The 27,545-nt window shown below is 51.8% G+C and overlaps 1 protein-coding gene across 2 annotated transcripts in view; it reads right to left on the bottom strand.

Annotated features, from left to right (window-relative positions):
* Positions 1-14,063, bottom strand: part of CAPN2 (calpain 2) — a 58,986-nt gene extending 44,923 nt beyond the window's left edge. Inside the window, exons 1-2 of one of the 2 annotated variants that reach the window (XM_070501598.1) lie at positions 13,630-14,063; positions 9,194-9,263 (exon numbers count right to left, since the gene is read on the bottom strand). In XM_070501598.1, the coding sequence (XP_070357699.1) occupies positions 9,194-9,263; positions 13,630-13,866 (307 nt within the window). In that variant the 5' untranslated portion in view covers positions 13,867-14,063. The remainder of the gene's footprint in view (positions 1-9,193; positions 9,264-13,629) is intronic. The other variant, XM_044762688.2, reaches the window with a different exon arrangement.
* Between the last annotated feature and the right edge of the window lie 13,482 nt (positions 14,064-27,545).

The raw sequence follows: 27,545 nt of genomic DNA, 5'->3' as shown, positions 1-27,545 counted from the left end.
TGACTGCAACCACGTGAGACACCCTGAGAGTCACTTAGCTGAGCCCAGCGATTGTTCAGAACCATGAGCAAGAACCAGGAAACGGTTGTTGTTTCAAGCCGTTGATTTTGGGGGTAGGTTATTACACACTAGGTACAGATGTAACGAGACAGGGACCTTCCTGAAATACTGGCCAGGGACAGTAAGTGCACCTGCTAGCTCAACAGTCTGCCCCGCCGGCGGGTACCAGCAAGAGAGTGGAGCCGGCACCAAGAGATGCCAATGTCAGGATGCCGTGCCAAGATGCACAGACGCCCAGTCACTCTGTGGTCCCCAGGACACCCGAGGACCTGAGATGCACTGTTCACACCTAGTCCAGGAGGCTGATGAGACAGATGGCCCTGCCAGGGGGAGCATCCTCTGAGAAGCAGGGAGGGCCCAATCTCCTCCTTTGCCGCAGCATCTCCCCTGGATGGTGGGAGGGTTGGAGCCCCTCTCCCACAGGGTCAAATATCCCAGCAATGCAGCCCTGACTCTGCACTTGCCATGTTGTTTTCTCCTTTCCCACGATGATGTTTACTCCTAACAGTGGCTGGGCTAGGCGAAGCCACATCAGAAGTGATGCTGGTCTCCAGCAGCTCACTGGCCAATTACCATGGCCCTCTCACTGCCCATTTAGGATCCTTCTCTCTGGCTGCTCCCTTCACCAGGCTCCCTGCAGGGCCACTCTGTGCCCCGATGCCCAGGACCACGCCCACCATTCCCGTGGTGCTTGATGCTCCCGCATCCCCCTTCACTCTCCCTGGCTATCAGTGGTTTTCCAGCAGGGTGTTTTTGGCAATGTCTGGGGACAGCCCCCACGATGAAGAACCACCTGGCCCCAAATAGCAACCATGCCCAGGTCGGGAACCCTTGCTCTGTCTCACGTCTTGCTTGTCCTGTGTCCCATTCCTTTGGTGCCCTCTTCCTTTGCTAGGAAATGATAGACGGACCAAAGATATTGAGGTTGCTTCTGGCTAAACTTGACCTTTCCTGTGACACTCATATTTAACAGTCTCCAGCAGACCTGACATCCTCTCGGACAGGAAAATCGCTCATGTCCTAGGCAGCCCAGGGAGGGAGGGGAGACATACTTGCAGGCGGCTGGAGTCCCAGCTTTGGAAAGGAGGGGACGGAAGCCCTGAAGAGACAACTCAGGACCACCCTGGAAGCTGGCCAGGAGGGGGTTCTCTAGAGGAAGTGCATCCCTGCCAGCAGCCCAGTCCTGCGAGACCATGACTGATGAGTCACACGGGGCTGTCCCTTCCATGACTCGTTTTGTGGCCTGGCAGCAGCCCAGAAAAGGATACCCCCAAATCAGAATCCCACCCACATACACACATAGTCATGTCTCATTATATGAGGGGCTGGGAGGGGGCAGCGGGGAGATGCTCCACTCTACTCACACCTCAGCGCTGCTTAGCACGAAAGCTCCAGCCTCCTCCGAGAACCGCACAGAGAATTATGAGCAAGAGCAAAGGATCCAAACCATGTGTCCCCTCCCCTTCCCCCTGGCTGCTCCTGCTGGAGGAGGCCCTAAAAGGGAGGGAGACGAGGATGCTGAGGCCTGAACTTCACATTCTCCCACTGTGAACCTGCATGGACTACTGGACTCTCAGAAGGGATTCCCTGCCTGGCACCTGAGCCCCCGTCCTGCCCCAGGTCCCTGCAGCCATGGCCTCCATGGTCACTACCTGACATCAGAGTTTCTATCCTCCAGTGCTCCAGCGGACATGGCATCTTCCTGCCAGGCCCAGAGGAAGCCACACCCTTCCTCCCCTAACCCCTGCGGCCCTCACAGACCCCCACCAGAGGTGGGGGAGCCTTGCCCTGGCTGCCAACTCCTGTGCTAAATTCCTACTCCTGGGAACTTCCCTTCCTCACCTCCTAGAGGAAGCAGCGGGAGAGTCTACTCTCCTGACTTCCTGGGGGCTCCAGTGTTGAACTAAAGGGAAGTCTCACAATGGCTGGGGCAGCAAATGCAGGAGAAAGATCACGGTGGACTGGCCCGACAGGAAGGAATGCTGGAGACCTTCTCAGTCTGATCCTGATCCCCAGAGAGACAGAGACCACAAGGGAGCCTGGGTCCCAATGGCACCTTCCAGTCATACAGGCCTAAAGTTCTCCATCTCATGGGAAAAGGAAGGACGCAAATGTCACCAGTGTTCCCATTTCACAGACGGGTAAGTGGAAGCTCACGGCTGAAAATCACAGGGGTGCTGGTGGCAGAGTGCATGTGCAGGGAGAGGACAGAGCCTGCAGACCTGTGCACTCCGGGGTCTCTGGGCCTTTGAGGGAAACTTCAGGAAGCAATGGCCGTCACATGAGCCCCGGAAGTGGGGCGGAGGGGACTGACCTGAGTTTCTTGAACTTTTCTCTTAATATCATCTCCTCTGTCACCCTCTCCACGACTTCAGTGGTCGCCAATGCCAAGTGCTAGAGCTGGGACCCAAGATGAAGCACAGTGTGCTCCACGTCACCTCCCCAGCCTCATCTGACATACTCCCCTCGAGCCACACCCTCCCTGAAGATAACTGGCAATTTGCAGTTACCAAACCCCTACGATGCATCAGCCCCTGTACTCGAGCTTTCCATGCATTCTTTCTTTTTTATTTTTTCCTTTTTCTCCCAAAGCCCCCCAGCACATAGTTGGGTTCCTCCAGTTGTGGCACGTGTGACACTGCCTCAGCATGGCTCCACGAACGGTGCCATGACAGCGCCCAGGATTTGAACTGGTGAAACCCCGGGCTGCCAAAGCGGAGCATGCAAACTTAACCACTCGGCCACGGGGCCGGCCCCTCTATGCATTATTTCATTTCATCCTCACAGCCCTCTCAGGTGGGGACTATTATCATCCCCATTTCATGGATGAGGAAATTGAGGCTTAAAGGGGATAGGGATTCACCCAAAGTGACAGAACCAGGGAGGGGTGGAACCGGAGGCCAGCCTCTAACTGATGGCCACCCATCTTCACTCTCGACCCTGCTGTTCACAGATGTTCATCGATGTATGTGCCTTGCTTGGCTCTGTGTGGGGACACACGCTGAGGACCATCCCACCCTGGAGAGTAAAGGATGGGAGCCTGGATCCCAGTGCTCAATGGTCTGCTGTGCTGTTCACTGCAGTAGCCACAGTGACCTCACAGAACACATGGTCCTTCATTTCTGAAGTCCCCAGGACAGGGGCCTCTCTGTGGCTGATACTGTTGGGGGACGATCTGAGCAAGGGTCCTCAGGCCTTGGGACGGGGGTGTGACTGCTCACAAACACGAGCTGAAGCCCGGTGTGAAAGGATCCGGTGGCGGGGAGTGGGGACTGCCGGCAGAAGGTCGCAGGTTTTGGAGTCAGAATGTCAGAAGTAGACCTTAGGAAAACCCGATGCAAGCCTCTCATCTCAGAGACTGAGGAGTGAGGCCATAACGGGCGTGGGGCCCGGCTCCTGGCTCGGGGAGCACCCAACAAGTGAAAAGTCACGCTCGGATCCCTAGGCCCGTGGGGAGCAGGTGGAACCCAGTGAACTCCTCCTGGGCACCCTGTGGCTTCAGAGGAAAGACATTCAGAGGCAATGGGGGGATTCCCACTGCCTCTCCTCCCTGGGGAGGACAGGTCAGGGAGAGCCAGGGAGAGATCTGCCCTTTAGGCTTCATATAAGGCAGGAACCCCGCTGTGTGAGGGCCAAGGCTGGGGCAGTCAGGACAGGACAGGGGCCTCCGGGCAGAACAGTAGGGTTAGCGATCCATCCCGGCCTGTCTACAGGACAGACGCAGCAGGAAGGGGAGCTGGGAGCACGGGCGGCAGCCACGGGCAAGAAAAGCTGTAAAAGAGCGTTTACAACCAGAAGAGAAGCTGAGAGGAAACGATGACTCATGGACAGCGTCCATCAGCTCCAAGAGGCTGGGACAGGCCCCTGCCGGGGAGGCAAGGGTGGTGCTCGAGCTTGGGGGGAAGCGACTGTTTTTAAGAAAGTGAAAAGAACGTGTTTACTTTCTCCACCAAACCAGCCACTTATTTTCTAGTCCTTTTTAATTTTTAAACTACATGCATGATTTTTAAAAAAGGCACCTGCAGATTCCAACAGAGGGGCATCCTACAGAACACCTGAGCAGCTCTCCTCTAAACCTTCAAGGAAAGTCTGAGAAACTGTCACAGCCCAGAGGAGCCGAAGGAGACACGATGCTGTGTGTAACGTGGTCTCCTGGACGGCATCTTGGAACAGGAAAGGACATTAGCTAAAAACCAAGGAAATCTAAATAGAGTCTGGACTTTAGTTACTAATACTGTACCGACATTGGCTCATTCATTGTAACAAATGTACCACACTAACGTCAGATGTTAAAAATAGGAGGATGTGGGGTGGGGTGTATGGAATACTCCATACTAGCATCTCGATTTTTCTGTAAATCTAAAACTGTTTTAAAAAATAAAGTTTAAAATTAAAATTTTTAAGAAGGCATGTATTATACAAATGACTTTCAAAAATAATCATTGAAAAATCATTAAAAAATTATTTGACATTTAAACATGAGGGAGATAGGGAAAGATTGGTAAAGGGGACAAACTTTCAGCTGTAAGATGAATAAGGTCAGGGGCCGCCCTGTGGCCTAGTGGTTAAGTTCTCGCGCTCTTCTTCGGCGGCCCAGGGTTTTGCCAGCTCAGATCCTGGGCATGGACATGGCACCACTTGTCAGGCCACACTAAGGTGGCATCCCACATGGCACAACCAGAGGGACCTACAACTACAATTGACAACTATCTACTGGGGGACTTTGGGGAGAAGAAGGGCAGGGAAAAAAAAGAAGATTGGCAACAGATGTTAGCTCAGGTGCCAATCTTTTTTCCTTTTTTTTTTCTTTATTGCTTGAGCTTGTTTAGTCTTTTTTTTTTTTTTTAGGAAGATTAGTCCTGAGCTAACATCTGCCCCCAATCCTCCTCTTTTTGCTGAGGAAGACTGGCCCTGAGCTAACATCCGTGCCCATCTTCCTCTACTTTATATGTGGGACGCCTGCCACAGCATGGCTTGTCAAGTGGTGCCATGTCTACACCCGGGATCCAAACTGGTGAGCCCTGGGCCACTGAAGCGGAACATGCGCACTTAATGGCTGTGCCACCAGGCCAGCTCCTCAAGTGCCAATCTTAAAAAAAAAAAGGATAACGTCTGAGGATCTACTGTATAACATGGTGTCCGCAGTTGATAACACCATGTGGTACAACTGAAATTTATATGGTGTAACTGAAATTAAACGTTCTCACCAAAAAGAAGATAAACATGTAAAAAAAATTCAATTTTTAAAATTGAAGGGCGTGCACCTGTGTGCGCGCTTTATGATTATGATCTCCTTTTACAGCGCTCCTTCCTCTGAGCTCTACAGTCTGTGCCACCTAAATGGAGACACCATGTCTGCCCTACTGCCTTCATGGCACCTCCACCCTCAGGTTATGAGTCTTTAGAGCCAAGGATCTGGTTTCCAACCCTGATTATCTCCTCTTCCTTCTTTTCTACAATTTGGTAAAGGGGCTTTTCGCACAGCTGGACTCGGTACCAATCACGGCCCCCTGAACTTCTTCAGGATTCTACCGTCTGCCAGATGTGTCTGCCTATATTAATCTCACTTTTCCCCACAGCCCTGGGGAGGGAGCATGATCATTATGCCCATTTTACAGAAGAGGAAACTGAGGCTCAGAGAGGTTGGGTAACCTGCCCACAGTCACCGTGGTTCAGAAGCAGCGGAGGGAGTAGGAGCTGGAAACTTCTTCCAGGGAGCTTTTCCCAGGGGTCCTGCGCTACCTGCTCTCAGCTGAGCTGGGCTGTGGGGAGAGGCACCTGCAGCCAAACACCTCCCGTAGGTGCTGGGGGCCCATGTGACTCCTGGGGGGAGAGGCAGGGTGAGCCACCTCTGCGGAGCCCTGAGAACAGGGGCCTGGTTACAAGGAAATGGGGCTGTGCTGTTCTGGCAGCTTCAACAGCGCGACCCCTCCCCCAGGAAGCCAAGGGCCTGCAAGGGCTCCTTGCCAGGGAGCTGCCTTTCCCTGTGAGCTGTGGGGGCTGTGGGGGTGGTGGAGAAAGCTAAGGTGGGAGGAGCTCAGCTTTTAATTTCCTGGGCTGCCCGGGGCCATTCCAAGTGGCAATCACCTGTAAGAACCAGTTGCTGCCAGCAATTCCAGAGCGGAACCAGCTGCACCAGCCTGGGTCTCCCGCCCTCCCTCCCTCCCTCCGGGATGGCAGATTTTTCTTTGCTGGTTCCATTCTTAGTACAACCACGGTGTGCAGTGCAGGTGGCTCACTGCAAGCCCGGTCTGCAGACACGAGCTGAATGACTTTGGTGAGGCTTGGAGCCGAGCCTTCTGGGAAGGAAGGTGGGAGCTGGTGGGTGAACCGCTGCTGGGCTGTAAAGACCGGCAGGGTGCTGGGACATGCACAAGTCCAGGACACTCCCGCCCAGGTCCACGGAGGGACCCAGTGAGCGTCAGGGAAGAAAGCGCAGGGAAGACAATGAATTCTGCTTCGAGAATTTCAACTCCACATTCCCTCACCACAGCATCATGGCAACTCAGAGGGAGTGTGGGGTTATGAAAAAGAGTGCAGAAAGATTTAAAATCAGATCAGGGTTCTTCCTTTGGCCATTTTTAGCTGTGTGGCCTTACAGGTACCCGCCCCCTGGGACCCTGCCTCAGTTTTCTCATCTGCATAGTGGGGATGAAAATACCTATTTTAGAGTTGGGATGATTTCAAGAGATACGGCACTGAAAGATGCTACATGAGTTGCATGCTGTTATATAGGGGTGATGACTCCATATAAGACGAAAGACGATCTGGCGGTGTTGGAACCCTCTAGCACAAGGTCTGCACTCAGCGTCAGGCCCGAGGAACGACTGGAGAATAGCTGGATGCCACATCTTAGGGGATCTTTGAGGTCACCTCATTCACCCCCTTTCCCTGCCACTTTTAGAAGAGACTGAGGTTCTAAGCGATGACCTGCCCATGGTCTCCTACGAGCTGAGCCTCGGCTGTTATCTCTAGTCGCGTGGCCCGGTGTCACTGCCACAGCCCCTGTTCCCGATACTTCTGAGCCTGTTGGACTTGGTGACTGTCCCCAGCCCATCACTACTCGCTGCCCAGATGCCAGAATCAGCTAAGAGTTTAGTCACTACATTTCACAGATTGTAATCGAGCCAGGATCCTCCAAAATAAAAGACCAAGAAAACAAAATGGCCAATATGGTGTTTTTTTACACCTTAGAAATTACAGACCAGTTACTGAGAGATGTTAAAAGGACTTACACTTAATCTTGTTTTTATTTGACTTGGTGCATATCATGGGGAATTTTCCCCCTAGGAATGTAAGCTACGCCTGCCTCCTCTCCAAACGGTCTGGTAATATTTAAACAGGACTTGAGTCTTGTGTTTGTCACTTGAAATTTGTCCCTTATGATGTCATTAAACTTGAAGTAGATGTTTCGTCCAGGTGTGGAATTTAGCCCAGGTGTGGAATTTAGCCCAGGTGTGGAGTGCGGTCCAGGTGTGGAATTTACTCCAGGTGTGGAGTGCGTTCCAGGTGTGGAATTGAGCCCAGGTGCGCAGTGTAGCCCAGGTGGAAGGTAGCTCATATGTGGCAGCTGCTGTGTTTATCTCCAGCTTCTCTAAAGCCCACAGCGTTGGTCAAAGTCTCCATCAACTTCCAGCCCTGTTAACATCCATTTTCTCTAACCAATGGATTTTCCTGGTGCACCCACCTTAGGGGTCCAAGGGCCCCCGGGTTTCTATCTTTGGTGGGGAAAAGGCAAGAAACGGCAGGTGGGGTGTTTCCTGCAGGTAAGAACGTGCTCTGGCCTCTCAGGAACCTGCAGAGAGGCTGAGCTCAGACCAGTCAGGTTCTACCCGCCCAGCCCTGGGACACGTCCTGTCTGAGACACACTTCCTGCGGGCTCTGTGCGCCTATCCTGATGGTGCACACGGCTGCCCTGACACCCCTCAGGGGAGTAGTTTTCTAGGCCCCCTTCCAGGGGGTCTAGGTCACGGTTAAACACACAGGCCCTGGAGTCACACGGTCTGCATTTGTGTGCCACGGCCCCACTTCAGCTGTGAGGTGACCTTACACAAGTCACTCCCAGGACCTCAGTGTTCTTGTCTCTAAAATGGGAATAATTACCATACCTTTGAGATTTTGCAAGTGTAGCTTCATGTCTGGCACAGAGTATACACTCAGTAAATATGAGCTGTTACTCTTCTGAGCAGCAGACTCTCTGCTAGGTGGGCCAGGAAAGGAGGTAACATCTAAGGTGACCGATTTTGTTACCGTGGACTAGTTTGGAGAGCAAGACAAGTTTCTGACTCATCAGAGCAGATAACCTGCTCCAGCAATCACAGCCGTATTTACTATGAGTTAAAGAATCGAGAGTGGATTCTATGAGAATCTTAAGTCCTGGTCCCAGGCCCCACGGTTAAGACGTCTTCATAGAAGCCTTGGGAGCTCTCACGCCAAAGCTGGAGACTGCGGGTTCCAGTCTCAGCAGGCACTCCATCCAGGAAGAAATTGGAGCTCAGCTGCAGAGAGCAAAGCGGCAGACCCTCGCAGTCCAGCACCTCCAGGTGACCATCCTTAGAGGGACAGTACCACTGCCTTCGCGACAACCACCGGCTTCCCTCTGTTGTGCTACCATGGTGAGCTGGCCTTGCAAACACTGAGAGCGCCTGGCGCTTTAACTTCCCCTCAGCAGCGAGCGTTGGGGTTTCCTCTTCCTTCACACTGAGTCACCATCTGCTGTCCCTAAGCCTCAGAGACCTGATGTCTCAGTGCTGTAACGGGCCTGGGGAAGTCCTCCCACGTGGCCCCCAGCCCACAGCCTGACCGTTTCACGGGCCACTGCGAATACCGGCCCCGGGAGGTACAGAAACCAAAGGGTGGGTGAAATCCGGAAGCTCCTCCATCCTCCAGCTGGAGCATCTTTGGAACTCAACAATTTGCCCAGTGCCAGGGACAAGGGAAGCCTCGGTGCACATCTGTGCCTTTGCGTGCCTCAGCACGGGGCCCTCAGGGGACAAGAAATTCCAAAAAGCTTCTAGAAATGGAAATTGCCAAGCTGCTTGGGAAGGGAGAGAAGCGACAGGTCATCCCCCACCCCTCCCACCCACATCCTTGCAGACGAGACCCCGCACCTGCTTTAGGTGCCGTCACTTACCCAGGGCTCCTTGGCAGATGTCTGTGCGGGTGGCTCCTCCAACGATAAATTGCGGATCGTCGCAGAGCTCCTGGGAACGAGACCCACGAAGTGCTGTCAACCCACCAGGCACGCTGCAGTTAGGACACCTCAGTTCCCAATGGGGGCATCAGACCCCTTGTCCCCCTTCTCCTTCCCCCCAGGGAAAGTTCTGCAGTTACAGTTAGACTGCCATGAGGTCCTTCTCTGACCCCTGCTCTGTGGGTCCCACTAGGTGGTGGGGGACACTTAATGCTAAAAAGGGCAATCACTGGACCCCAATACTCCAAACTACCTGGAGCCGTTTTTTTTTTTTTTTGCTGAGGAAGATTGGCCCTGAGGTAACATCTGTTGACAGTCCTCCTCTTTTTTTTCCTTGAGGAAGATTGTCACTGAGCTAACATCTGTGCCAGTCTTCCTCTATTTTGTATGTGGGTTGTTGCCACAACATGGCTTGAGGAGTGGTGCTAGGTCCACGCCCAGGATCTGAACCTGCGAACCCCTGGCCACTGAAGTGGAGGGTGCAAACTTAACCACTACACCAGCGGGCCGGCCCTGTGGAGCCTATTTCATCATGCCACTTCCTAGGCCATGGCATCAGGGAGTCCAGCCTCCTCTGCAGGACACTGCGACCATCCACACTCTGGAACTGTCCTACCCAGCACGCTAGCCCCTCTCCTCGGTTCCTGCAGGTAAGATGTTTTGGCTGCACTGAACTCCTCCTTTCCCATCCTGCTCTCTCCTTTTCCATATCCTCCTCTATCTCAAGCCTCATTGTCTCCTCCTCCAGGAAGCCCTCCTTCGCAGTCCAGCCCTCACTCATCCCTTCGATTCTGAGCCCCACAGTATTTGTACTCTGCAGTTTAGTATTTAGTTGTGCACTGTCTGAGGGTGCTGCTGGGTATCACTGTCTTCCTAACACACACACGCCTCTTGAGGGCAGGGGGATGTAGCTAGCCTTCAGAATTCATCCACGGGGCCATGATGCTTGGAGCCTCCATATACCGTGAACCTGCTGTGTATCAATCCTGGGGTGGGGCTTGACCTCGTGGAGCCCACTCAGGAACACGGTGGATACAGTCCCCATCTTACAGGTGAGGAAACAGGGTAAGGAGATCAAGCCACGTGTGCAAAGTTGCACTGCTCCTAAGTTACGGACACGGGGATTTGAACTGACTGTCCTCAAGCCTTACTCTGTCGGCGCCTGAGCTGTCTCTAACTGACGAGGGACAAGCCTAAGGGTGTTAAACCTCAGGACTGGCCCCCTCGCAGCCCTCTCTGAGTGCATTTCCTGATTCTGAAGAGCTCCACCCCAAAGCCGCAAAGGAAGTCAGAGCGTAAATCTGGGCTTCTCTGGGCTTGGGCAACCTTGGTTTGTAGGAGTTCCACCCCGTACCCCCCAGCGTGCCCCTCCTGGTCAAGCAGAAGCTTCTCCTGGGTGAGACCTGGCTCCAGACCCTGGCCATCGTGGCTTGGACTGACAAGCTCTTCCAGAACTACAAGCTGAGCACATTCCTTCCACTCCTCTGCATCGTGCCTCCCCTGCTCAAGTCGCTCTGTTTTGAGGATGACAGGGACAATGAGAACACTTTCTAGTGAGGCAAACGAAGCCAGCTTTGCCCAAGGTCTGCCAGCCAAACACTTATCCAGCTGACGGAATAGACCGCACTTGGTGCTGGGAGCCCAAGAACTGTATTGATAACCCTCAGTGCGCCAGGCACTTACCCCAGCAAGAATTTTCCACTATCTTTCAGAAACCTTCTCATACTTTCCGCAGCCTCTCCAAAGAAGGCCAAGTTCAGAGAGGCTTTGGAAAATCCAGCCTTGTGCACGGCTCGTAGGGCACTGAATTCAATACAGAACGTGACAGAGGAAAGGGCTTGAGGGCTGGGGTTTTGGATTCAGACAACCTGGGTTAGAATCCTGGTTCTGCGACCCTGGCAAGTTACTTCTCTTTATGCCTCAGTGAACTCTAAGGAGATGGGGTTGTTCGCACCCTGTCTTGCTAACTCCTCCCTGTCTTTATCTTTCGTCCCTTCCTCTCCGGTGACTCGACACAGAAGACATTCCAGTTGCTTTCATCTGAAACAGCCTCTCAAACCCAGGTCCCTCTCTTCCTATCATTTGTCCCCTCTCCTTTGACAGCACCCTTCTGAAATTCGTAGATCATACTCTTCCTTTCCGGTTCCTCTGTAGAGTCCACAGCAATCCGGTTTCCACCCCACTGAAATTCCACCCCATTGCAACTGCTCTGTCAACCTCACCAGTGACTGGCTCATGTCCAGATCCAGGGGACACATAGCTGTTTCCCTTGCCTGACCCCATCCACAGCAGTGTTTGAGAAGACAGGACAGAGGCAGAGACAGCAGCTGTCAGCTGTGGGCTCTAGCCACCCATAGGCTGGACACAGCCCTGGCCCCACCCTGGACACCTGTTTGAGCAAATATTTAACTTGCCAAGTCTCAATTTCCTCAGCTGTTGGATGGGACTATAAGAGCCATATCCTCCTGGGTTGTGCAGTGCACAGCCTGCCCCACCCTAAGCAGGGGCTCTGAAATGGCCCCAGATTTCTATTTCCCCATCTGGAAGACCCACAGGCATCTCCAACTGTTGGGTGACCTGTCTGTTTCCCCTCGCTAGCCCCTAAAGTCTTCAGAAGCAGGAACCATATGCACTGTGCCTAGCATACAGTACGTGCTTAATAAATGCTTATTGAATGAATGAAAGAATAAGTGAAGGAGTGGGTGAATTCACTTTGCAAGCTGTAAAGTGCTATACAAATGCAAGGTGAATATATTCTCTTATTTATCATTTTCACAGCCGTAATTTCATTTTGAGGCTCGGTGCAATCCTGCATTCATTCACTCACTCCTTCCGCAAAGAGTCCCTGTCTTTTGTTCACAGAGGTATCCCCAACATTGAAGCCGGGGCCTGGCTTATAGGAGGCATTCAGTGTTACATGAATGCACGCATACTGGGAAAGGGCACTAACCCTGCGAGGCACTGGGATGTATGGTTGGATAATGCATACAGGGGCCCTGGAGTGCAACAGGAAAAACGAGCAAATACTCGTAATTATATTTATAAATTGTGAAAATGCTTTGAAGGGCATTAGCAGGGTGGTGATAGAAATGGGGAGGGGGCTGCTAAGAATGGTCAGGAATGACCTCTTTGGGGAGGGGGCATGTGACCAAGTCCCAAAGAATGAGAGTGAGCCAGACTGGAGAAAACCAGGAAAGAGCCTGGGGGTGGGGGGGAGCTTGCGGAAGCGAGAAGGCCCGAAGCCGGACAGATCGGGGTGCTTATGGGAAAGTGAAGGCAGCTGGGCCGGGCCAGCCGGAAGAGAGGAAAATATTAGGCATCTCCTCTCCTTTGAGATGAAATGGAGGCAGCGAGGTTAAACAGCTCAGGCAGGCTCACCCCGCAGGTTAGCAAGCGGGCAGCTGGAGCCCCGAGCCCTGGCCTGGGGCATGTCCTATTGCAGCCCTGCCTCCCGCTGCATCTGGGGGCCCAGAAGGTGACCCGGGAGGCTCAGGGGCAGGCGTGCGCATTCTCAGAACGCCAGTCTGGAGGTTGCATTTCCCCGGGATTCTCCTTCAGGTTTGGTGGGGGAGGGACGCTCCATGAAGTGCCCATAGAAGGTGGCCGGCAGGGCCTCCCTGGGAAACAGACAACTAGATCAGGGAGCAAGCCGTCCCAAGGCCTGCCGGGGCGAGGAGGACAGGGAGCCTGGGGGCGGAACAAGGGGGGTTGGGGGTGCCCCCCCCCAGGTGCTCGGGGAGGATTCTGGGCTGGTGGAATGAGGAGGCACGGGCTCCTTGCTGCATCTCCCCCATTCTTTGTTAGTCATCAGTGTAAATGTTACCGGGAGATCTCCAGCAACATTTTGTTAAACAAGAAACTCCGATTGCATAAATTTAACCCCGACTGCATGAGACAAGCCCTAGTCACAAAAAGACCAGGCTGCGGAAGGTCCCCCTCCCTGAAGCAGAGAGTATCCGAGTTTGCCTGACTTTTCCTGGTCCCCTGTCGCCTCCCACCCTCCTTTCTCACCCCACCTCCCACCGTCTCCCCACTGGTGTCCCATAAAGTTTCCCCCAGGCCCCCTTCGTCCCCCGAGATTTTCTGAAGTCCGCAGGGGGCTCCCCTGGCGAGCCTGCTAATGGCATTTGAGGGCGGCACGCGCCCCGACCCGTCCCGGGAGGCGCCGTGGGTGGGAGAGGGGACAGGCCCGCTCTGGGGACGCGGGCCGCCCGGGGAGCCCCCGCGCGCGCCTGCACCGGGTAACGGGCTCCGGCGCCGGGCAGCGGGCGGCGCTCTGCGGTCCCGGCTGCAGCGTGGGGCTCCCCGCGCGCCCGGCCCGGCCCTGGTGGCGGAGGCCCGGGCTCGGGCGCCGCCGGCCCGCCCCGCCTGCCTACCGTGGGCCGCTTCCACTGGATGCCCTGCGTCTTGCTGGAGTAGGGGCCCAGCTCCTTGAAGCCCAGGGAGGAAGGGCCGGCCGGGAAGGAGGGGTCCTGGAAGAGCGCCCCGGCCTCCAGGCACTCTGCGTGCAGCGCCTCGTAGTCCTGGTTGAGGTACTTGACGGCCCTCTCGTGCGAGCCCAGCCCCTCGGCCGCCTCCCGGTCCCTCGCCAGCTTGGCCGCGATGCCCGACATCCTGGCGTCCCGGCGCGCGTGGCGCAGCGAGCGGGGCTCGGCTCTCGCAGGGCGCGGCGCCACCGGACTGCGGGTGCCGCTACCGGGCCGAGGGCGCTGATTCACCGCCCCGGACGCGCCCTCCGCCGCGGGGTGTGGCCTCGCCGCGCCGGCCTGCTCGGCGCCCGGCCCGGGACGCCCGGCCCGCGGCCTGCAGAGCGGCGGCACGCGGAGCCGGCGGGCCAGTGCTGCCCCCTGCGGACCGGCCCGGGCTGGGCGTCCGGGTGGACAAGGCAGGACTCCGCCAGAACCGAACAGCCAACTTCCCACCTCCCGGGGAGGAGGGCTGGCGAAACCCGGGCTGGGGCAGACATGACCGTCCAGGAACGCCCTGGGCTCAGGAGATCAGGAGGGAGCCCAAGGAGAACAAAGGAGTTGCCATGGACTGGGCCCTCACTTTGTGCAAACTATCCTAACGGCTCTGCATGCGTTCTAAGGTCGTCTTTCTGCTGTTGAACCCGGGGGCCAGCTGGGTTTCACTGCACTCAGGTGTCTGTTTGCAAAAGCGGCTGGACAATGCGTTACTGAAACCCAGCCTACAGATAACATCTGTGAGCCTGTGTCACCATGGCAACCGGTGCTTGAGTCTTTCAGGAACTGAGTTGACTCTGTCCAGTTCAGGCTGGTTAAGACCACTGAATCATCATCTGGGCCCGCAGGCATGATGGCTAGGTGACCCTTTGACTTCGAGGAGCTGAAAACTCCACCCTGGGGCTGGCATTTTGTGAACTTGCCTCCTCTGAAGAGGCATGAAGCTTGACTAGGCTTGCAGCAGATGGGCAATTATGTCACTTCTCCTTACCTCCCATCACCTATCTATTCCCACCTTCAGACTACCCCGTCCCTCTATTTCATAAATATCCTCAAACCCATTTTCAGGGAGGTAGATTTGAGACTTGTTCTCTGTCTCCTCGCTCGCCTGCCCTGTGAAGTAAAGCCTTGCCCTGCCGCAAACTCCTCCTCTCTGACATTGGCGTAATTGTGTGGTGGGCAAAACCACCCTGGTTCCGGAACACTCTTGTCCCCATTTTGCAGATGCGAAAACTGAGCATCAGAGCATTAAATGACATTACCCAATGTTGCACAACTGGTCAGAGGCAGAACAGGGATTCTAAATCACCCAGGCCTGTTCCAATCAGCTACACTGCTGTGGTCAGTGATTTGATCACCAATAGAGTTGCCAGATTTGGCAAATAAAAACACATCCTCCCAGTTAAATTTGAATTTCAAGTAAACACCAATAATTTTTTTTTCCTTCTTCTTCTTTATTTATTTATTTATTTATTTTTTGGTGAGGAAGATTGGCCCTGAGCTAACGTCTATGCCAGTCTTCCTCTATTTTGTATGTGGGATGCCTCCACAGCATGGCTGATGAGTGGAGTAGGTCTGCACCTGGGATCTGAACCCGTGAACCAGGGCCACCTAAGCAGAATGAGCAGAACTTTAACCACTTGGCCACGGGGCAGCCCCCAACACCAATAATTTTTTGAGTATGTTCCAAATATTGCATGAGGGCATACTTACACTAAAAAGTTATTTGTTGTTTATCTGAAACTCACATTGAACTGGGAGGACGGAGTCAATATTGGAGAGGATGTAGAACGGTGCCTGTGTTAGGGACTGCCGGGACCACTCTGTTGGGGAGAGAGCTTGAGACTCTCAGCTCATAAACAGAGAGATGTGTGTGCCGGGGAGTGCGTCCTCTGCTCCTCTCCCACCCTTCGATAAGGTAGAAGGATTTGTGTTTCAATGGAAAGCTAAGCATTGTTTAGAGCAGTGGTTCTTGGCTGGGGTGAATTTGCCCTCCCTACCCCACCCCACCCTGGGGGACATTTGGCAATGTCTGGAGACATTTTTTATTGTCATGACCAGGGTATGGGGTGCTACTGGCCTCCATTGGGTAGGAGCCAGGAATGCTGCTAAACATCTTACAATGCCAGGAGAGCTCCCACAGCAAAGAATGATCTGGTCCAAAGTGTCAACAATGCTGAGCCTGAGAACCCCGGTTTAGAGCACTCCTTCCAGGTTATCTGAATCCAAGCCTGTCATTGGTTTTGAGTTATTTTACAGCTCTGAGTTTAGAAAACTATAGCAATGCAATGCAGATATGCAAATTAATTCTGTCCAGTGGAGGGATCTCTCCCCGCTGTGGAGAAGCACGTTGAGTCCGTCTGCATATTTATTCCAATATTCTTTACTTCATAGGTGTTTGTGCTTCTTTGGCTTTCCTTTGAACCAGCTACAACATCTGCTTAGTTGCCTCCTTTAATTAATGAGTTAAATGAAGTCTTTAAGATGTGTTCATTTTATATCTATACGAGACTCATGGTTTTACCTTTATTTGAGAATTTTATTTTAGCCAGTGGAAGGACAACCAGATAATGGTCTGTGGAGAAAGTGGCATTTAAGTTGATTTTGAAGGAGAGTTTGAGATTTGAATATTCAGGACTTTTCTGCAAAACAATGACCTGTCAGGAAAACTTAAAAGTCTTTGGAATTAAAAGAAAAAAAGGATTCCTGGGTGTCCTCTGGGACACGAGGTGAAAGGATCCCAAGGCGCCCTTCCAGGGCATCAGATCAGTGGTTCTCTGTGCCTTTCACAGTCTTCAAGCTATTGTACAACTGTAAGTTGTAGAAAATCGATAGCATTGCAAATAATTCCGGTCCACATATATGCAAGTGAATTTTCTCTGGAGGAAGTGCAAACAGCCTGCTTCAGTTTCACATCTATTAACAAATTTCAATTCTACATTCCTCACTGGCAACTCTTTTGGATTCTCCTTTGAACTATTTTTTTTAACACCTGTCAGGTCCCTCACTCGTTAATCAGTTAATTAAAATCTTTGACATATGTTCATTTTATATTTGTATGAGAGTCATTATTTTGCCCTTTTAAGACAGTATCTTTGTTTTTTTTAAATGAAAAACTTTTATTTTATTTTTTTGGGTGAGGAAGATTGGCCCTGAGCCAACATCTGTTGCCAATCCTGTTTTTTTTTTTTTTTTTTGCTTGAGGAAGACTGTCACTGAGCTAACATCTGTGCCAATCTTTCTCTATTTTGTATGTGGGAGGCTGCTACAGGGTAGCTTGGTGAGCAGTGTGTAGGTCTGTGCCTGGGATCTGAACCCTCGAATCCTGGATCGCCAAAGTAGAGCGTGTGAACTTAACTACCATGCCATCGGGCTGGCCCTAAGACAGTGTCTTTTAACAGACACATTGTGGACAGGCCCTGTGCCTTAGTCATTGTTATTTCATGTGCACATCATAGGCTCTTAATGGATGATGGAGAAATAAATGAAATGGGTGAGAAGTATTTGAAGAAAATGGAGGCATTTTTCTTGCATAAGAGGAGGATATTGGGGCACCTGAGGCTAGCTTCACGAGTTTGCAGGATTGTCATGGAGAATAGGGAGTCTATGCATTCTGTGTGCTCCAGAGGGAGGCCTGGGACTAATGATGATTTAAAGGGATGCAGATTTTAATCTCACATGAAAAATAATTGTACAGAGGCTCAAGCTGCGCCACGAGGACTGGGCCGCCTTGGGAGGCAGAGTAGAGTACCACCGGTGGTGCTCAGGTGCTCAGAGTTTCCCCAACGTGGCTGGGCATCGGAATCACTTGGCGAGCATGTTAAAAGCACAGATTCCAGGCCTGGCAACCAGGATGCTGGCTCAGTAGGGCAGGAAATGTTTGGTCTTTAATGCTTGAGAGCCGGCCAGGTTGGGGCCCTACAATTGGCAGGGCCTGCAGAGCTGGGGCTGGCGACCTCTGAGGTCCGTTCATAGCCAAAGGGTCCATGGGCCAAAAGTTTGCTGGCAGGCGGTGTGAGCCAGCCCTGTGGCACTTTCCCGGCATCATCAGGGGGCCAGGTTCTTCTTAGCCCTCAAGTCGGCATTGGCTTTGTTCTTCAGGGGCCTCAGTGACCGCATTCTGAAGGGACTATTCTCTGCCCCTCAAAATCTTTCGGGGAGCGAGTCATAGGGTATGTGAATTGCCTTTGGCCACCAGGAGTATTTATTCAGGTTTAAGAACTGAGCCCCTTGTACCCATGAAAGATGACATGAGTGGAGCCATATTAAAATAGAGCTGGAGGGGTTAGCCCGGTGGTGCAGTGGTTAAGTTTGTGCACTCTGATTCTGCAGCCTGGGGTTCGCCAATTCAGATTCCAAGGGCAGACCTACACACCAATCATCGAGCCACACTGTGGTGGTGTCCCACATACAAAATGGAGGAAGACTGGCACAGATGTTAGCTCAGCGACAATCTTCCTCAAGCAAAAGAAAGATTGGCAACGGATGTTAGCTGAGGGCCAATCTTCCTCACCAGAAAAAGTAGAGCTGGAGCAGCCATGTCAGAGGAACTGCCTTGCGTGTCTTGTTTTCTTTGTCTTCCAAAGTGGACCAAACTGCCAACATTCCAAGAAGTCAATAAGGACAAGAAGGGAGTTGGCCCGGTAGCATAGTGGTTAAGTTCGTGTGCTCTGCTTCTATGGCCCAGGGTTTGCAGGTTCAGATCCTGGGCACAGACCTACACACTGCTCATCAAGCCATGCTGTGGCGGCATACAAAATAGAGGAATGTGGGCACAGGTGTTACCTCAGGGACAATCTTCCTCACCAAAAAAAAAAAAGAAAAGAAAAGAAAAAGAAAGGACAAGAATATCCTGTCTGTAAGGACTGATGAAATTGGACTTTGCTGATGACCAAATTGCTACCCAATCAATGAAGTACAATTCTAGCCTTTGGCCTGATGACCTCATCTCAGGCCGATCTATGAAGCACAAACCCAGCCTCACCTCATCCAGCACCAATGAACTCTTCCTTAATACAACTCACCTCATTTTCCCTTTTTCCCATAAAAACCCTCAGCCCCTCTCCTGTAATCAGGACACTATTTGGGTTTCTACCCTAATCTGTGCTCCCTGAATTGCAATTCTTTGATCCCAGATAAGCATTTTGCCTCTTAAACTGGTCTCTGTTTTTGTAGGTTGACACATGGTGCCAGAAAGCGGGACCTGAAGCGATCCCTGGAAATGGGTTTGGTACTAAAATGAGACCGTTTGTGTGCTCCCCGCTTCCACGAACCAGCAGCTCCTCCAATCGTGAGTCCTCTCGGGATCCGACCTCCCTCCCTGTTGCTTGAGGGCTTTGCCTTTCTTTGGATTCTGGGGCAATAGCGCAATCTGGGGTCCGTCGACCGGGAGACAGCTGTCTCCAAGCCAGCGCACAGGGACTGCTGCCTGGAAGGGTTTCTGTGTTTGAGCTGGCGGTGGCTGCTGTGTCTGAGGCTTTGTTCCCTCTCTGGTGGGTGCTCAAATTCTGTCTTTGTGTCATTTGTCCAAACACCTGTAGCCCCGGGTTGTCACCTATGCTTCTGACCCACTGGCTACATGGGAATTTCACCTTCTAAAAGTTCCCAAGAAGTTTCTCCCTCGGGAACTCCAGCTGGGTTTATATTTAAGAACCACAGTCCTTCCTCTTGTAAATTTTTGTGCCAGTGGACTGATAATAGAAAAGATGATTTAAAATTACAGTGGCCGCTTTGGGGCTCCTTTGAGCATCCAAAACTTGTCTTTTTGCACGCTAAAGCTGAGGACCTTGGACGAGACAAATTGAATGCAATCTTTAATTTCTTTTTCTTTCTTTCTTTTTTCTTTTTTTCTTTTTGGTGAGGAAGATTGGCCCTGAGCTAACATCTGTTGCCAATCTTCCTCATTTTTTGTTCTTCTTCTCAAAGCCCCAGAACATAGTTGTATATCCTAGTTGTAGGTCATTCTAGCTCTGTGTGGGACGCCACCACAGCATGGCTTGATGAGTGGTGTGTAGGTCCACACCCAGGATCCGAACTGGTAAACCCTGGGCCACTGAAGCAGAGTGTGCAAGCTTAACCACTCAGCTATGAGGTCGGCCCCCCAATCTTTAATTTCTAAAGAATCAAGCACGTCACCTTCTGGCACACCTTGAAAAACTATGATCTTGGAAGCTGTAAATATTTACATAGAACAGCAAAATCTTACTAAGCTTGTTGCGTGTCCTGAGAGCCTGGTTTGGTAACCATCAGGTTGGGGACCCCAAAATATGGCTGGACAGTGTGGGGACCTGGAAATGGCCACCCCAAGATATGTCTCTTTGGCATAAGGATTATTTGAGGCTGATTGCTTTTGATAAACTGGGACAGGGAAGGAGGCTCTGAGGAATGGAACTTGCCCTTCGTTAGGACACATTTACATTTGTAAGGTAAATCTCTATCTGTAAAGGTGCCTCCCTCTCTGTACTAGGAAGAAGAAAGGCGATGACCTTCTCTCTAGAAACTCTTAATCAATACCAAAGGCAAGGACTTAAATCTGCATTTTATTGTGCTTGTCTGGTAACCTCCTGTAACTGACTTCCCTCCCCCTCCCAACGCATTTCTTTAAGGATTAAGCATCTTTCCTTAGGCTAGGAACTGATTGCTGCGCTCACCTGTGACGCCCAGCTCCAGACAATAGACTTGCCTCCTGCGACACCCACAGAGATAGCAGACCATTACCTGCTGTGTCCATCAAGCGCTGTGCCGACAGGGCAATCTTCTGACTATTGTGAGAGGGACATTTCAATCACATGTGAAACACCCTGTTTGGGGGTATATAACCACTATGTGCACCCCACTTCTTCGGTGCCCTTTCTTCCTTTGGGAAGAAAGGCCCCGGGCCATGGTTCCTCATAAAGCTTTGTTTAATTTTCTCTTGCTATTCTGTCTCATGTGAATTTAATTCGTTCTCCGGCCAGACGAACCCACATTTGGGAAGAGGAAATGTCTTCCTCCCCTATAGTTTAAGAGAAAATGTCTTTCTCCCCTACAACAGCAACGTGGGTGACAGCCCATTTGTGGCTAGGGTCCTGCCAAACTGCAGCCAGCATCAGGGGAATTACATTGGCCATTAGAAGGGACATTCCAATTAGAGAAGAGCATTTAAGAAGTGCATTTGAAAGCAAAGGCTTCAAAATTCCAAAATAGCCATATTGAAAGTTTCATTGCAAAAAGCTAATGAAAAATTAAATTTGAGGGGCTGGCCTGGTGGCACAGTGGTTAAGTTCACACATTCTGGTTCGGCGGCCCAGAGTTCTTGGGTTTGGATCCCAGGTGCAGACATGGCACTGTTTGTCAAACCATGCTGTGGCAGGCGTCCCACATATAAAGTAGGGAAGATGGGCATGGATGTGATGCGGGGTCGGTGAGCCGAGGAGTCGAAAGAAAGATTTCTTGGACTCTCAAGTTCTGGCAGTAGTGCTCTTTTATTTAGAGAATAGTGTGGAATAGCAATGGGGACAGGACCCATGGACAGTAAAGAGCTGTTGCTGCATGGGGACAGGACCCATGGGCAGTCAGAGCTGCTGCGTGGGGACAGGACCCACGGGCAGTCAGAGATGCTGCTGGCATGGGGAGCTGCTGCTGCTGCAAACATGGGTGAAGAATAAGGCTAAATTTAAGGCATAGGTATGTGAGTTATTTCTTTACAAGACAAAGGAAAGAATATGTAAAAAGAGTTGTTAAAATGGTTTTGGTGCTGGTAGGGTTCTGGTTATTGGGTGGTCCTATAACTTTTAGATAAGAATCAAACCGGATTAAGTAAAGGGCAGAAGTCACTGCTTAAATATTACCTTCAGCTAAAGACAAAGGAGGATGTTGGGGGGGGGGGGTCAGTTACATGAGGTTGCCAGACAGTAAACAACTTAAGTTCTTTCCTTTGGCATTGATTAAGAGTTTCTAGAGATGAGGTCATCTCCCTTCTTCCTGGCACAGAGAGGGAGGCATCTTTACAGATGAGGGTTTCCCCGACAAATGTAAATGCCTCCCAACAAAGGGCAAGCAAACTCTGCTCCTTGGAGCCTGCTTCTCATCTGCAGTTTTAAAAGTAGCCAGCCTAAAAATCCTCATCAGATGTTAGCTCAGGGCCAGTCTTCCTCAGCAAAAAGAGGAGGATTGGCGGCAGATGTTAGTTCAGGGCTAATCTTCCTTAAAAAAAAACAAAGAAAAAGAAAAGTTAAGATTTGAGAGGTGCCTAAAAGAAAAGTTTCTACAGAAGTCTGTTAAGTTTATGCCTTTATGAACACTTTCATAGGAGTTATAACTGAACTGCTTTCTGTTTTTGCAGGTTGACATACCAAGGAGTGCAGTCAGCAGCCGCCCCATTTCTATGGAATCAGCCTACATTTTGGGTTTGGTTTTGAATTCACCAATATTGTCCTCCCCTCCCCAACCTAGTCTCGTCCTCGACTAAGCATTCAGTGCCCAATTCTTACACTCTGCTTTGCTTTTCCAAACTTTAGTCGGGTTTCTTTCTTTCCTACAGGACTTTGAACTCCGCTTGCCTCCAAGTCTGAGCAAACACAATAAAAGTGGAATGTGCCCCCTTCCTCAGCTTCTCCTGGGAGGCGGCTGATTACAGCTGGAGCTTTTCCTGTCCGAGCCCCAGTCAGTTCCCCGTGTTTGTCCAGCTTCCCTTCCAGAGATTCGCTTTATCGCGGCCTGCCACTCCCTTACCCCATAAGAGAGAACTCCTTTTCTGCTTGATTTCGAGACACTTGCAGGCGTCAGAGATCAGACTGTTCTCTCTATTGCACTAATCTTTCTTTCTAATTAACCCTTCTCCATCTAAGTCTCGATGTGTTTTCCTTTGACATCCTCCATCTCCAGTTTCAAGTCTGGGCACGCTGCCTGACGGACAGGTACCACTGGCCGCCACCAGGCTCCGCTTTTTCTACCCTTGGATGAAATGGGAGACACAGGCATTCATTTCTAGCTGGTAGGTTTCTGGGGCAAGGGTTTTAGGAAATCATCACTATTGAGAACAGAGGAAAGAGACAGCCTTTCCTGGAAGCTGTGAATTTGTTTCACCGTCCGATTTCTTTTGGGCCCACCCCAATTTCTTCTGGCTCTGGATTCTTGGGCGACAGCTTGTCCACCTGCTCAGTGAGGCATAGCAGCCAGGAGTACAGACATCTCTGCCAGTCTCCTCCAGGACTGTTCATCCCCGGGGGAAGCGCCTCCTCCAGGCAGATGGCCGAGGTTCCCTTCCTGAGTCCTCTAAGCAACAGAGTACTGGGCGGCCCAGACCTCTCAGGGCAGTCAAATCAGAACCTTCCAGGAGCCCTGGGGCAGGAGGGCCCTGTGGCTCACCCTGGACCGCCTCTCCCCTGCCCGGCAGGCAACACCCTCTTCCGTGCAGCCCTGGCCTCAGATTCACCAGCCTCCCAGGGCCTCTGTGCACACCAGACTCAGCTCACAAAGGCCTGTCGCTGTCATCAGCTGCTTAACTTTATTTGCAGATGCACACAATGATTACTGCCGCCGCCACTGGACAAGGTCCAGTTTTTCAACCTGAGCAAACACAGCTCTTTATACTTTTCAAAGCCTCCCCTACCAGGCTGTCTCAGGGGATCGGCAAAATCTCATCCTTCTCTGACCACGCCATCCCTTCCACAGGAATGCCCCGGCACAGAGACGCACACTCTCCACCGGCCTCCCTGCCGAGGACTTTCCTCGAATGAGTCACCAGCCCTGAGGGCAGCGAGTGAGTCAGAAGCAGCTGGGATCACCCAAGACTGCCCGGGTGTGGCACAGCCCTTGTGTGCCAGCAGTTGTGTTTGTGTGTGTGTGTGCGCGCGTGAGAGAATGTGTGTGTGTCTCTGAGAGCCACAGCAAGGCAATCTCTTTCTGTAGCACTTTTCTTTCTTTTTTTTGCTGAAGAAGACTGGCCCTGAGCTAACATCCATGCCCATCTTCCTCTACTTTGTATGTGGGATGCCTGCCACAGCATGGCTTGCCAAGCGGTGCCATGTCCGCACCGGAATCCAAACCCACCAACCCCGAGCCGCTGAAGTGGAACCTGCAGACTTAACTGCTGCACCACCGGGCGGGCCCCTGTAGCATTTTTCTTTAGATTATCTTCTCCAAAGGAAAAGAAGAGAAAAGGCAACATCTAGGCCACACCCACTGGTGGGCCTGGATGTCCCAGCCGTGTCAGGGGCACAGTCTGCAGGTTCTGCCACCTTTTTAATGGATCACCTCCATGTGCCAGGCACCGAGCTCCGTGTTTTCCACGCATGTGCATATTTCATCTTCACAACTGGTCACGGGAGATATTTCCTCATTTTATAAATGAGAAAATGGAGGCTGGGCAGAGCTGATGCTACCGTGTGGCGAGCGAGCCTGACCCTCCGTCCGGCTCTGGGAGGCCCAGGCGATGGCACAGCCAGCTTCCTCTCCAGCACAGAGGCCGAGGACAGGCTGGTTCTTTCTTCCCTTCCCTCTTGCAGGGTTGTGATCCAGGTCCAAAGAAACTAGGAGGGGTCAGGAATTCCCGAGTTACAAAAATGGCTTTGTTTGAAAGATTTCCCGCCTTTGGAGCAGTTACAGGGCTTGTTCCTTCCTATGACTGCAGGGGGTTGGACATCACCAAGGGGGGCTGCTCCCGGTGGCATTCCCAGGGCTCAAGAGGAGATGCACAGGCTTGTCCCGGGTGTTGCAAAAGCTGGGAGGAGCGGAGAGGAGGAGGAGAGAAGAAAACTCCAGAAAAAGCTTCAGAAAAGCCCCGCCGGTTTCCTGGGCCCTGAGAGAATTCCAGCAGCGAGAGGGCGCTGTGGCCACCCCGCCCTGGCGGAGGAGAGGCCGGTGGCAGAGGGGCTGCCACTGCCCCAAACCCCGCCCCTGGGAGGGGTGTTCATAGCAGGGGTCCCCCAATAATAACGCTGCTGCTGCTGAATTGTATCTTGCGTTTGTGGCGTCCTTTGCCATTTTCAAAATACTCACCCCCGGTTCTCCCAGCTCTGAAAATGGGGCAATCGCATTGCCTTTGCAGAGTCCGAAGAGTCGTTCGTAAGGAAGCACGGCCTCGCCCGGCGTGAGAAATCGCCCGGGCAACGACGGCCCCTTAGGAGGCCTCTGCCCACCCCGCCCTCCCGAGTCTGCAGTCTCCGTGGTCGCTGCGGGACTTTCCCCAACACGCCAGCGTGGCAGGAACCAGTTTCCCGGCTGCTGTTCGGCAGTGGTTTGAAAACTCTAAGCATCACCGGGGCCTGTTTCCAGGGCCGTTTAGGTAGCCCCATCTTGAGAAACACGGCTCTGTCTGATCTCTTTGTCATATGTCTCCCAATTCCATTCCTCTTCTCAGCCAATGAACAGGCTTGTTACCAGGAAAAGGATGGAAAATACCTAGTAGGCGCTGTGGCCCCAGACACCCACCCACTGGAAGGGAAGTTGGTGTTGGCGCTGGGGCAGGAAGCCTCTGCTGGTTTAGGCAGGATCTGGAGATTGCAGAGATGGGGCTGGGGGCCACGGGGCTAGACCAGAGAGGGGGGATGGAGGGGGCTGGGGGCAGCCAACTGCCAATCCTGCTCTTCCACACGACGGCCACCCAGCTCTACCGCCTTAGCTCTTTGGGTCTCCACATTTCTCCTGCACTCTGCTACATATGTTTTACGGCAATTTAGATGTTTCACTATTTTCTCGCCTCTATGTAATACTGTATTCTACCTGGGGTCAGGCACTATTTTCTCGTTTTGTTATTTTTTACCTCCTTCCTCCGTTGACGCAAATAATCCATGATCAATCTATAAATCAAAGCCGGAGTGAGTTCATTATGAGCCAGTGTGAGGACTCTAGCCTGGGAGAAATTTTGCACTAAGGAAAAGTTCATCACTTCCCTGCAGGCACAGAGCTCGACCCAGTGCCGTCTTGTGATGGCTATGAGCCAACTTATCCCAGGGACCTAGATTCCAGGAACCCTTCTGGTTTCCCTTCCCCCAGCTGTGGCCCCCTTTAGTCTTCCATCAAGGCAACGTGTCAAACTGACCATGACACAGTAGCAACACCAAGAACCCGAGTGTGGATCCCAGGCGAGTGTCTTAAGCTTCCTGCGCCTCAGGTTTTCCGTCTGTAAAACAGAGATAGTGGCATCAGTGGTGTTACCAGAGTGCTCTGTAATTCTCATGGGAGAAGCCTTATAAATATAGCGCGGGTTGTGGATAAAAATCAGGGAAGGCCGTGGGGCTTTCCTTCTGTACAATGAGGCCCTGGATGCACTGTCATTGCTGAAGTGTTCACATTTGGAGATCCACATGACAGAAGCCCAGGGCTGGGATGGAACTTCAGAGGTCTTCTAGTTGACTGGCCACCAAATCTTTCAGCAGATCATAAGTTCCATGAGAGGTTAATGGATGTTCTGTGGTGTGAGTGTGGGGGTGTTTGTTTCGTGGTCAAATAAATTTGGGAAATGCTTCCTAGTATGTTCCCCCCTTAATGAGTCATAATGTATATGATTAGATTAAAGGTTCTGACAAGTCCTGTAGCAAAGAATTCTGTTTAACCTAGTCTGTCAGTTTGGGTCCTCCAGGAAGCAAATGCCAACACGACGTTAGATGTGCGAGAGACTTATGGGGGGTGATACCTGTGAAAGATAAGGGGAGAGGGAGCAGAGGAGGCGGGGGAGCCCTCAGACCACCGTCCAAGGTCTGACACCTGTGAAAGCAGAGAGAGAGAAGGAAAGGTGGTGGGGTAGGAGGGTCCTTAGGCTGCGGTGCCGCCCTGAGAAATCTCAGCCAACCACGTGGAGACCTCTGAGCACAGCTGGCCCGTGAGAGGTCTGCGCTGGACAGAAATGGCCAGCCCACTGTCTCTGCTGTGTTGTCATTGACTGGAACAGCCTGGGAAGAGCGTGGCCTCATCTTGAATGTTCTGCGTGTATTTATTCGTTTTTTTAATTGAGGTATAATTGATATACAACATTATATTAGTTTCAGTTATACAATATAACAATTCAATATTTGCTTATATTGCAAAATGATCACCACACTAAGTCCAGTTAACATCTGTCACCTTACATAGTTACAGAAGTTTATTTTCTTGTGATGAGAACTTTTGTTTTTTGAGGCAGATTAGCCCTGAGCTAACATCTGCCACCAACCCTCCTCTTTTTGCTGAGGAAGACTGGCCCTGAGCTAATGTCCATGACCATCTTCCTCCACTTTATATGTGGGATGCCTGCCACAGCATGGCTTGCCAAGCAGTGCCATGTCTGCACCCAGGATCCGAACCAGCGAACCGCGGGCTGCTGAAGCAGAATGTGTGCACTTAACTGCCGCACCATCGGGCCAGCCCCAATGAGAACTCTTAAGATCTACTCCCTTCGCAACTTTTGAATATGCAATACAGTGTTATTAACTATAGTCACCAGGCTGTACATTATGTCTCCATGACTTATTTATTTATTTTGAGGAAGATTAGCCCTGAGCTAACATCTGTGCCAATCTTCCTCTTTTTGCTGAGGAAGACTGGCCCTGAGCTAATGTCTGTGCCCATCTTCCTCTATTTTATGTGGGACGCCACCACAGCATGGCTTGACAAGCAGTGCTAGATCTGCGCCTGGGATCTGAACCTGTGGACTCCTGGCCGCCAAAGCGGAGTGGGTGAACTTAACCACTATGCCACTGCGCTGGCCCCAACTTATTTATTTTACAACTGGAAGTTTGGACACTTAGGTTGTTTCCATGTCTTGGCCATTGTACATAATGCTGCAATGAACATGGGGGTACAGATATCGTTTTGAGTCAGCGTTTTCATTTTCTTTGGATAGATCCTCACAATAATCTGATGAGAAGGAT

This window comes from Equus asinus, chromosome 30, assembly GCF_041296235.1.
Source record: "Equus asinus isolate D_3611 breed Donkey chromosome 30, EquAss-T2T_v2, whole genome shotgun sequence".
NCBI classification, from domain to species: domain Eukaryota; kingdom Metazoa; phylum Chordata; class Mammalia; order Perissodactyla; family Equidae; genus Equus; species Equus asinus.
Note: the sequence above shows the minus strand (reverse complement) of the source record. Positions and strands in the feature narration are given on the sequence as shown.